This window comes from Corvus brachyrhynchos, unplaced genomic scaffold, assembly GCF_000691975.1.
Source record: "Corvus brachyrhynchos isolate BGI_N302 unplaced genomic scaffold, ASM69197v1 scaffold357, whole genome shotgun sequence".
NCBI lineage: Eukaryota > Metazoa > Chordata > Aves > Passeriformes > Corvidae > Corvus > Corvus brachyrhynchos.
In genome coordinates, this window is record NW_008239044.1 from 77985 (window position 1) to 89997 (window position 12013).

At 37.8% G+C, this 12013-nt stretch overlaps 1 protein-coding gene across 2 annotated transcripts in view; it reads right to left on the reverse strand.

Annotated features, from left to right (window-relative positions):
* LOC103618999 (transcription factor RFX3) overlaps positions 1 to 12013 on the reverse strand; it is a 154850-nt gene that overhangs the window by 66397 nt on the left and 76440 nt on the right. For both annotated transcript variants that reach the window (XM_008637471.1, XM_017739026.1), the window contains exons 5-6: positions 5308 to 5489; positions 4408 to 4527 (exon numbers count right to left, since the gene is read on the reverse strand). In XM_008637471.1, the coding sequence (XP_008635693.1) occupies positions 4408 to 4527; positions 5308 to 5489 (302 nt within the window). The remainder of the gene's footprint in view (positions 1 to 4407; positions 4528 to 5307; positions 5490 to 12013) is intronic.

A 12013-nucleotide genomic window follows, 5' to 3' on the forward strand; every position in this document is an offset into this window, starting at 1 on the left:
GGGGTGCATCTCGATGCATATGACCTGGACGTGTACACCTAAGGATCCTTAAAATAAATACCAAGGTAAAATCCCTTTTCCCCTTCTAACCGTGTATGACTCTTGATTTTAACACCAGGAAAAGGCATCATCTCCCACAAGAACCTTCTGGACAAAATGTCCAGCCCACAGCTGAATAAACACATCATGCAATGGGTGAGCAACTGGCTCATGGGTCAGGTGCAAAGGCTTATAGTGAATGGGGTGACATCAGACTGGTGACCTGTGTCTGGAGTTCTGCAGGATTCCATCCTTGTTCGTGTGCTCTTCAACATCTGTATAAATTACTTGGATGCAGGACCGGAAGGGATACTAAACAAGTTCGCAGATGATACAAAACTGGAGGAGGTCTCGACTCTCTCAAAGGCAGAGAGGTCCTGCAGGGAGACCTCGACAAATTAGAGGACTGGGCAATCACCAACCATATGAAGTTCAACAAGGGAAAGTGCCGGATTCTGCACCTGGGATAGGGCAACCCTGGATGTACGGACAGACTGGGGAATGAGATGCTGGAAAGCAGGGCCGCAGAAAGGGACCTGGGGGTCCTGGTTGATGGAAAGTTGAACATGAGTCAGCTGTGTGCCCTGGCAGCCAGAAGGGCCAACCGTGTCCTGGGGTACATTAGGCACAGCAGTGCCAGCCAGTCAAAGGAGGTGATTGTCCCACTCTGCTCTGCACTGGTGCAGCCTTACCTTAAATACTGTGTGCAGTTTTGGGCACCGCAATATAAAAAAGATATTAAGCTATTAGAGAGCATTCAGAGGAGGGCAGCAAAGATGGTGAAGGGCCTTGAGGGGAAGCTGAATGAGGAGCGGCTGAGGTCACTTGGTCTGTTCAGCCTGGATAAGAGGAGACTGAGGAGGGACCTCATCACAGTCTACAACTTCCTTGTGAGGGGAAGAGGAGGGGCAGGCACTGATCTCTGTGGTGGCCAATGGCAGTACCCAAGGGAATGGTCTGAAGCTGTGTCAGGGGAGGTTTAGGTTGGATATGAGAAAAAGGTTCTTCACCCAGAGGGTGGTTGGGCACTGTAACAGGCTCCCCAAGGAAGTGGTCATAGCACTAAGCCTAACAGAGTTCAAGAAGTATTTGGACAGTACTCTCAGGCACATGGTGTGACTCTTGGGGATGGTCCTGTGCAGGGCCAGGAGTTGGACTCAGTGATCCTTATCGGTCCCAGTCAACTCATCATATCCTGTGATTCTGGGAATACAATGTCACACAAGTAGGAAAGTTGCATGACCTTTCAAATTAAGAATGAGGAAAAGTGATCTGTAGCATAAATTCAGCCTACACTTTGTCAAGAAGTCAAAAACTAGAAGTGTCTATCCAATTAGATGTGATTGATGGAGAGGGGGTAGAATTGATACATCTGAACAGAAAAAGCAAACACAGTTGTCAGCTGATTCTAAAGGAGAAAAATAACATTTCCCAGCTTGAGTTATCAGAAAGGAGAAGGAAACATTCATGATTCTTAGATTCTCTTTGCTCTGAATGTCTTCTTAAAAGAGAATTATTGTAAGTTAAAACTTTTTTTAGTTTTTAAATAAAATTAGAAATATTAATAAAACTGGGAATAACAAGATTGCTCTTAATGACTCAAGCTATAGTATTAAGCCCTTTATCTTGTGTTAAAACATGATAGATTTATGAATACTGTAAGATAAAATTTATACAAATATACAGTTATATACTAAACTTCTCAGATATATACTAAGCATGCTTCATAACTGTGGCAGAAGTCTTAGTTCAGAAATGTAGTGTTTAAAAAATGTAATGCAGCTTAATGCATACTTTTTTTTTGTTTTTCTTACATGTAGCTCTTTTATCCTTTCCCCCACCCCCCAAGCATTAACTTCTGAGGTCTAGTACATACATGAGAATCTTTATATCCATTAAAATAAACAAGCAACTATATGGGTCAAGCTTTCCCTCCATACATATTTCAGAAGAAAATCTGACCAAACTGTATCCTAAACCCTGCAAAATAAGGATATAAACAGAAATAAAAAGTAGAAGGAAAGATTTCTGCATGCTAGAGAACAGCAAAATTGTATTAAACATGTTAGAATAAGAAATGCTAGTTTTTATATATATATATATATTTAAACTTTTGTTTAAAATTACTATTATGTTAACCATAGTCCATTGTGATAAAAATATTAGGAAGACATCTGGTCTTGCTTTTAAAATGTCTATTTTTTCCATCAAAAAATTTACATCAAAACCTTCAAAGTTGGCAGTTTTTGCACAAAACGTTGTGTAGGTAACAGTTGGTTCATGGATTCCCAATTTTTTCAATGAAAATTTCTTATTTTTCTATTGGATAAACACCTCTTGTCTGAAAAGTATATTAGTATATCTGATTTTGCACAGAAAACAAACAGTACTAAGTTTTTCACCTTGTAAATATCACAGAGTCATTCTAGCTCCCTACTCTGCATGTCATCTATTTAGAATGCTGGGGATTTGGAAATTTATTTTACTGAAATCTTTGCACACCTGAATTGATTTAGGGGATGAACAAAGATCTTCAAAACTACTTTATATAGATACTGTTGGGATGGAATAAATAAAGCAGATCCACACTATTTTCATTAGTATCCAGTGAAAGGACAAAAGGCAATGGGCACAAATTGTACTGCAGGAAATTCCACTTAAACATAAGAAAATTCTGGGGTTTTTTTACTCTAGGGGTGGTTGAACACTGAAACAGTTTGCCCAGTAAGTTTGTGGAGTCTCCACCTTTAGACAAATTCAAAACCCAACTGTACATGGGCGTGGGCAACCTGCTCTAGCTGACACAGCTTTGTGCTGCGGGTGTGTGTGTGTGGACTAGACAATTGCCAGAGGTGTCTTTCAACTAAATGACATTTTCTGTTTTTCAGTTTGTGCCCATTGCTCATTGTCCTGTTACTGGGCACTGCTGAGAAGAGTCTGGCTTTGTCTTTACTCCCTCCCATCAGGTATTTATACACATTGATAAGATCCCTGTGTTGCAGTAGTACTGATCTCTAGCTCAGCCACACCCACGCCTGTGACTGGTATGGATTCCATTGACCTGGACCCCAAATTATAGATTTGCATTCTGTCTTGACCTTGGACCTGTCTTGCCCCTAGGGACCTACCCAATGATCAGTGGACTGTGTCTGACCCTGGTTGTCCTCACCAGACCTGAGTCTGATTTGTGGACTGACTTCCTGGCTGGACCTTGGACCTGTGTCATCACCACAAATTTGTCTGATGATCTGGACTCTCGGTTAAATTTGACTACCATCTCCAGATCTGCCCTGCTCACTTCACTTGGATACTGCAGGACTAGGCCCAGGCTGGTGAGGTCCCTGCTGTGTATACCATGGTACTCGACTCCCAGTTCCCCATTCCTTAGGGAGAAGCCAGCCCTTGCTGCTCCCTGACAGGAAGACAGTTTTGAAAGCCTTGCTAAAGTCAATATAGACATAATCCACTGCTCTTTCTTCATCCATGGAGCCATTCACCTCATTGTAGAAAACTATTGGGTTGGTCAAGCATGATTTCCCCTTTGTAAATACATGCTGACAACTCTCAGTAATCTTCTTGTCCTTCATAGGCTTTCCTAACACCATCCCTGCACACTCAGACAGTCTATACATATAGAGAGTCTATAGACAGACTCTATATTCCTCCTAGGTTCCCTGACCTTGCTTCCACCTCTTGTATACTTTCTTTATACGTTTGAGCTTTGTCAGGAGCTCCTTGTTCATCCATGCAGGCCTCCTTCCACCTTTGCTTGACTTCCTGCATGTTGGGATGGACCATTCTTTAACTTTGAGAAGGTGATCCTTGAAAAATAAACCAGCTCTTCTGGACCCCTTTGCCCTGTAGGACTGTCTCCCATGGGATTATTCCAAGCAGAGCCCAGAAGAGGCCCAAGTCTTCTCTGCTCAAGTTCGGGGGTTTGATGAATCAGTTCTTGTCAGGAGGAGGAGATCAACACAAAGCTGAACCTAATCACAAGTTCTTCTATCATTTTTTATGTGTGCTGAATAAAGAGATGAAAATGAACAGCAGAATTTGAAATTCAAAGCTCCTATTACTTTTTTTTCCATCTTGTGAGAAAATAACCCAAGACCACCAAGAAGTGTCTGTTCTGAAGAACTGAATAATATTTTACTTTTTTAATAAATTTTTCAAATTTATGAGTTTTTAGGTATGTCTGTCTACTGATATCAGACTCCAGCAACATCAACTGCTGAACTGACAAACTTCTCTTTTTCCCAAGGGAAGTTAAAAAATTTCCATTAGAGATTCAACTTTGCCACATAAATGCAGACAGGTAAGGTTCTAAGAACTAAAAATATGAAAAAGTAGTTTCATATAACACTATACCTCTGTTTCTGCTGCATGGGTTGCTGTCTCATAGCCATATATTGCATGTCCTCTTGTAGACGATTAAGGGGAGAATCTGGTTTGACACGAATCCCATAATAATGGTATTTAGAGTTCCCCCTTCATGAAAGAACAAAAATAACATTGTTTCTTTTGTATATACATCACACGTTAACATTTGCGCTGACTGGAAAACAGTACATAAAAGTTAGGCTTGTCTTTCCTCTCACTCTGGTATAAAACTGATATAGCTCCACCAGCTTCTGAAAATCAGTTCACTTAAACTATATTTTCCAGCACTTTACTGTTGGGCTTCATTTAAATAGAATAAGGTAAATAAAAAACCAACTAAATTACTTATGCAGTCATGGTGAATAAAACAATTCCATAAATGGGATATGCTTGTGAGTGAGGGTTTGTGAATGTTCCACTAATCAGTCCTGGTCAACTGGAATGAAAGAACAGAATTGGGCTATCTGTGTTCATGTTTATGAGAGTGTCTATATGGGTGCTGGTAAAGGCATTGCCCTGTGTTAGCTTCTGTGGTTAGCTGTGTTAGTGTCATGTGTGCATTTGTCTGCATCTTTAGAATACATGTTCAGTCTCACTATTATCTGGACCTGCAAATGGAAACAGCAGTAGCTGCATCCATTGGACTGAGATGGAAGATATCTGGGTCATAAGAGTACACAGAATCTGGCTATAGCAGACCAGGAGTCCCCTGAGTCCTGAAGTCTGCTGGATTTGGCAACTCCCTTAACAGAAAAGTTTTAAATATTTTTATTTGCTTAATTCCTTGCTTGTTTTTAATATATGAGCTTCATGTTCACGATTATTATTGGTATTTTTCTAACTTTAAATTAAACTTTAATTAAACTTTAAGATTTTATTAACGCAAACCTGGTTCCCAGTCTTCTGGTCCGTAATCCCATGAAGATTGACCGTATGAGTTTTCCAAAGGAGGCAGCATTGACTGGATCTAACTTGTGCTCCTGACAATGACGTAAGTAATGGTTGTAAAGGGTACTTCTGGGGAGACTCACTCCTTCTGCAGTTTCATAGTTGTCTAAAAGCCATTGGAGCTATGTCAAATATGAAAGAGTGAACATATGTAAATTCAGTATTACTCTACTGAAAACCCCCACTTAATTGTACAACACAGAACTCTGATATTTTTTAGACCACTCTTAAGGCCTGTTTAATACAGTGACTTTGTTCTTCAAGCAAATATAATCTCTTTAAATTTCTTTCAATGTTAGATATGCCATGATGCCTTAGTTTCGGAATTTTTTTTAGGTTTACAAGGAAATAACAAGACTTATGGCACCTGTGAGCCCAGATAGCTCCACTTCTAAAAATATTTCAGATTCAGTACCATTCATTAACATTTTATGAAATTATTTGTGCTTTGGAGAAAAATTGCTGGAACTCCAAGGAAAGAAAATAACCAATGTAATTTATATTAATTGCATGAAAAAAACCTAATAGAACTAAGTTAATAAATTTTAAAATCTGGAATGATATACTATTTCTCTTCACATGGAATTAAAAAAATACAAATGAAAAAAACCCAGTACTACATTCAACTTAATAGGGTTTATTGTCTTCCAAATACAAAGAAGAAACTATCAAATATAAGGTAAAAAGCAATCTAGAGGACATGAAAAATAACTTGTATAGCTATAAAGCATCATGGGCCCAATCCCTTTCTGTTGTAGACTCTTTGCTTTTGACTTCTAAGAGGAAGAGAATTAACATTATTTTTTTTTCCTTTGTAATTTATTTCAGAATTTTGGTGAATAATTTTGGAAACATTTAGGCAAACAGTTTCTAATACATCACTGTACCTTTATATAGGACAAATAGTAACTAACATAGATCCACAGAATATTCTGAGTTGGAAGGGACCCATGAGGATCAAGTCCAACTCTTAAGTAAATGACCCATACAGGGATTGAACCCACAACCTTGGTGTTATTGGCACCATGCTCTAACCAACTGAGCAAATCTCAGGGTCATTCACACAAAACTCAAGTAAAATGGTCATTTTAATGACAATTACCAGTATAAGAGAACAAAAAATAAAATGGAAATATTTTTATAGTTTTTATTTATCAGCACTCCTGACTAATGGGGGAGGTTGCACTTGACTAGAAGTTAGCAAACCTATAAGGAGGGCCAGAAGGAGGATCCAGGGAACTACAGGCCTGTCAGTCTGACTTCAGTGCCAGAGAACGTTATGGAGCAGATCATCTTGAGTGCCATTACATGGTATGTACAGGACACCCAGGGGATCAGGCCCAGTCAGCATTGGTTTAGGAAAGGCAGGTCCTGCTTGACTAACTTGGTGTCCTTCTATGACAAGGTGACGCACTTAGTGGATGAGGGAAAGGCTGTGGATGTTGTTTACCTGAACCTTAGTAAGGGCTTTGACAGTGTCTCCCAGTGCATTCCCCTGAAGAAGCTGGCTGCTCATGGCTTGGACAGGCATACTGTTTGCTGGGTAAAAAACTGGATGGATGGCTGGGCCAAAAGAGTGGTGGTGAATGGAGTTACATCCATTTGGTGGCTGGCCACAAGTGGTGTTCCCCAGGGCTCAGTATTGGGGCCAGTTCTGATTAATATCTTTATCAATGATCTGGACAAGGGGATTGAGTGTACCCTCAGTAAGTTTGCAGATGACATCAAGTTGGGTGGGCGTGTTGATCTGCTGGAGGGTAGGAAGGCTCTACAGAGCTTGTATGAGGTTCAACAAGGCGAAGTGCATGGTCCTGCACTTGGGTCACGACAACCCCATGCAGCACTACAGGCTTGGGTAAGAGTGGCTGGAAAACTGCTGGTCAGAAAAGGATCTGGGTGTGCTGGTTGACAGCTGACTGAACATAAGCCAGCATGTGCCCAGGTGGCCAAAAAGGCTGATGGCATCCTGGCTTGTATCAGCAATAATGTGGCCAGCAGGGCTAGGGAAGTGATTGCCCCCCTGTACTTGGCAGCTGTGAGGCCGAACCTCAAATCCTGTGTTCAGTTTTGGGCCACTCATTACAAGAAAGACACTGAGGTGCTAGAGCATGTCCAAAGAAGAGCAATGAAGCTGGTGAAAGGTCTGGAGCACAAGTCCTATGAGGAGCAGCTGAGGAAACTGGGGTTGTTTAGCCTGGAGAAAAGGAGGCTTAGAGGGGACCATATCACACTCTCTACAACTACCTAAAAGGAGCTTGTAGTGATGTAGATGTCAGTCTCTTAAGTAACAAGAAATAGGACAAGAGTAAATGGAAATATAGGAAAATTTTCTTCAATGAAAGGGTTGTCAAGCATTGGAACAGGCTGCCCAGTGAAGTGGTTGAGTCACCAGCCCTGGAGGTGTTTAAAAGACATGTAGCTATGGCACTTAGGGACATGGTTTAGTGGTAGACTTGGCAGTGTTATCAGTTGGACTTGATCTTAAAGGTCTTTTCCAACCTAAATGATCCTATGATTCTATATTTAACTTATGTGGTTTCAGATTTTTGGGGATACTATCATTTTATTTAGCTTGCACCTTCCTCCCCCCATGGTTTCATAACCTTGGAATTTCCCTTTAATTTCCACTTGAATAATTTCCAAATTTTGTTTTCATCTTGTATTTACTAATTACTTAAGCAAGTAATTATACCAAAATTAATTAGAATGAACATCCAAATTTTCCAGGTTCACAAATCTTACAGAAAGTCTGGACTTAGTTTGAGCATCCAATAAATCCCCAAACCATGGATTTGGTTTTGGCATTTGGAACAAAGTTTTATTCCATTATGCTGGACCCTCACACAGTTGTTTAAGCCATTTCACTTTAGTCCACCAAAGCAATTAATATGACCGAGATATGTGTTTAAAGTATAGTAAAATATATAATTATGTGACATTGAATATGCTACTCTGCAGGGCTACTTACTAATAGATCACTGAACAAAATGTGTTCTAGTAATGTTCCATATAACTTGTCATTTACAGAACAAGAATATCAATATTTTAGTGTCCATTACTCTTGAAGTATGTTTCCACTCTGACCCTTCTTTATTGCAGAACTATTAGTAAAAATTAGATTATAATGAATATATTGGACATACAGTTCTGTTTAAGTCAGTTGTAAGCAATTTACTGAACACAATACATGAAAAATGAAAAAAAAATTAGGAAAACATTTACTCGAGACCTTTCAAAGACCATCTGCATGTTTACTTTCTTACAGAAAACATCACTAGAACTATCATGCTTAGGTTTCTAAACAAGAGCTCTGTGTAAAGATGTAAGAGAAGCATAATCTAGCTGTGTGCAAGATGGATGTAGATAATGTTGCACTTTAAATAAACATTAAAAAGTGCAGTTCATCATCCTTATATCAACTTTTTAGGTATAAACGCAGTCTTAACATTCACAATTTTTTATTAACTTGAGCATTTACAATTCTGAAACAAAGCCTAGGAAAAAATATTATAACTTTTTACCTTTACATGAGTGTATTATCAAAACCATTTCATTATATCTTAATTATATCCTTCAAACTTACAATTTAAGCTATACTAATTAGTTTATGGAATATGAGCAATTTGTTTTACCTCACAAAGAAAAAAATTATTAACAAAACCCCTGAATTATTTCCAATTTAACTTCTAAATATAGTATTAGACTTTTTTTCCAGATTAATTATAATTTATTAGGGTTAATTTCAGTGCATTTTACTAATTATCTGTATTTGACAGATATTCTTTCAACCACAGCTTGGCATTAGCCAACAATGGGAAGGCAAAACCCAAGATAAGTACCAAGTAAGGATATTTGCTCCAGGGTGAAGATATTTCAATAAAAAAATGCTGACATGATTATTTGGCAAGTTACAGCCTTCAAAGAAGAATGCCAATAGCTGAATGCCATGTAAAAAGTAAATAATCTGCAGACATGATAACATTATTGCAAACAACCTTAAACACATTTTTGTATTTGAAAAAATCTAATTCTAAAATTGAAATGTCTACACTTTGATTTTTGACTTGTTGATTTATAATATTAACAACATTGGAATGGTATTAAATGGTTTATGCAGAATGGGTAAATTGACTACAACTTCAATGAAATGCCAATATTTAAAAATCATTAGATTATAAATTATTTAATCTCATACAGAAAGAAATCAGGAAAGGAAATAAAGGAAAATTTAAAAAAATCATTAAAATAAACAGGTATTAATTAAGGCAGCAAAATGCGAGCTTAAGGAAGAAGATAGGACTAAAACCATATTTACTGTCCTTGAGTCATAATTCAATAAAAGTTTCTAAAAAAGGGAAAATATCCAGTAAGTTTGATCTGGGTTTGATTAATTTCTTCCAAAATGACTGAGGCTAGGAAAGAACATTTATTACAGCAAGATGCCTGCAGGTCTTTTTTCCCCACAGAATCCACAATAGATCCCTCTATTTGTCTTTCAGTAGTTTTTAAAATACCTCAAAACAGTTAAGAAACATCAGGATAAGACTACCATAACAGACAGATACAAATCTCATTATTAGAAAGATATTTTCATAAAATAATAGAATAGTTTGGGTTGGAAGGGACTTTTAAAGGTCATCTAGTCTAATTCCCCTTCAATGATTAGGGACATTTTCAACTGGATCAGGTTGCAAAGAACCCCATCCAACCTGACTTTGAACACTTCCAGGGATGGGGCAGCCACAACTTCTCTGTGCAACCTGATTGTTCCAATGTCTCATCACCCTCATTGTAAAGAACTTCTTTCCTTATGTTCAATTTACATCTATCCTCTTCCAGTTTAAAACCATTGCTCCTTTTGCTGTCACTACAGGCCCTGGTAAAAAGTCTCTCTACATCTTTCTCATAAGCCCCCTTTAAGTACTGAAAGGCTGCAATAAGGTCTCCATGGAGCCTTCTCCAGGCTGAAAAACCTCAAGTCTCTCTGTCTTTCTTCATAGGAGAAGTGTTCCAGCCCTCTAATCATTTTTGTGGCCCTACTTAGACCCACTCTATCCCACTATCTAAGCCATTGATGAAGATATTAAATGGCAATGGTCCTAGTACAGGCTCTTGAGGGACACAATTCATTACTGATCCTCGTTTGGACACTGAGCTGTTTGCTGTAATGCTTTGGATGCAGCCATCCAGCCAGTTTCTTATCCATCTAAGAGTCCACCCATCAAACCCATATGTCTCCAATTTAGCAGCAGGAAGGGGGCTGTATCGAAGGCCTTACAGATGTCTAGATAGGTGACATCCATACCTCTCCCTTTGTCCACCAAATCAGTTGCTCCATTGTACAAGGCCACTAGATTAGTTAGGCATGATTTGTCCTTGCTGAAGCCACATTGACTGTCTCTAATAACCTCCCCGTGTTCCATATGTTTCCTCCTCTTCCAGGAGGATCTGTTCCATGATCTTTTAACTAGTGCATTACAGAGGAAATAGGGGAATACGGTTTTCTGATGTAGAAAAGCTTGTCCTTTAATTCTTATTGTTTTCATTATGAAGATTCTGGATTTCCTTGTCAGATTCAAGGCAGATTTAGCAATTCTTTGTATATCTAAGTTTTAATACATATGTTTGGCATTTTGCAAAAAAATTTATCACTCATTTAATTATGATGCTAAAATAATTTTAACATGTTTCTAGGTTGGAAACATTTACTTTTAAAACATCCAAAATTATCTAAATCTCTTTCTTCACATTTCAAACAGAATTCAATTTCCTTCATCTAATTTTAACATTTTCTAAGAAAACTAAATTCTCTTCCAAGAAATTGTACTGGCTCCTGCTGTCTTTTTCTACCATGATGATAAATTTATACAAAAAAATTTTGCTTTTCACCTCCATATTACCACACTCTTGGGGGGAGGGGGGGGAGATGTCAACAAATCAAAATAAGTGTATAGACTCTACCCAATATACTCATACATTCATATCACAATCAATATTTACTTTTCTGTGGTAAAGAAATACAAGAATCTGAAAAAATATGTAATTTTATGTTTGTTAGTAAGGCTTAGAAGCAAAAGGGATGCAGTATGTATATAAATTTAGCAGCAATTAAAAATACAAAACTATTTATACCAGCTGAAGAAAAAACATTTTGTTTGCACAACATTTCAAGAAAGACTAGCACTATTTAAAAACAAACTGAAGATTAAATTTTGAGCCTTACTCCTTTACCTAAAAGTTATATTTGGAACCATCTTTTTATGCAAAACTCTTCAGCCTTTTATTACGGAAAATTCCTAACTACAGGATTTGCAAAGACAGAACAAAGCAAAAGGCAGAAGAAGAAAATATATTAGACACTAACAGATTGTTTTCATTTTTAAATCTCATGAGACGGATCTGCAGAATTGTTATAATAAACTTATTCAGAATAATAGAAATATCTGAAAAGAAATCTAAAGTATATTTTTTATTCAAAATGTGTGCACTGCTTCTTTCCCCCTTTACCTGCTCTTAAAGTATTATTTGAGGTACACAAATTATAGAGAATTATTTTTAAATGTCAAACACAGACTACCTAAGGGTTATTTGGTTATTTTTACATTTACATTGGGACCTGCAAAATAGACAAATATGTTAAGCTTCC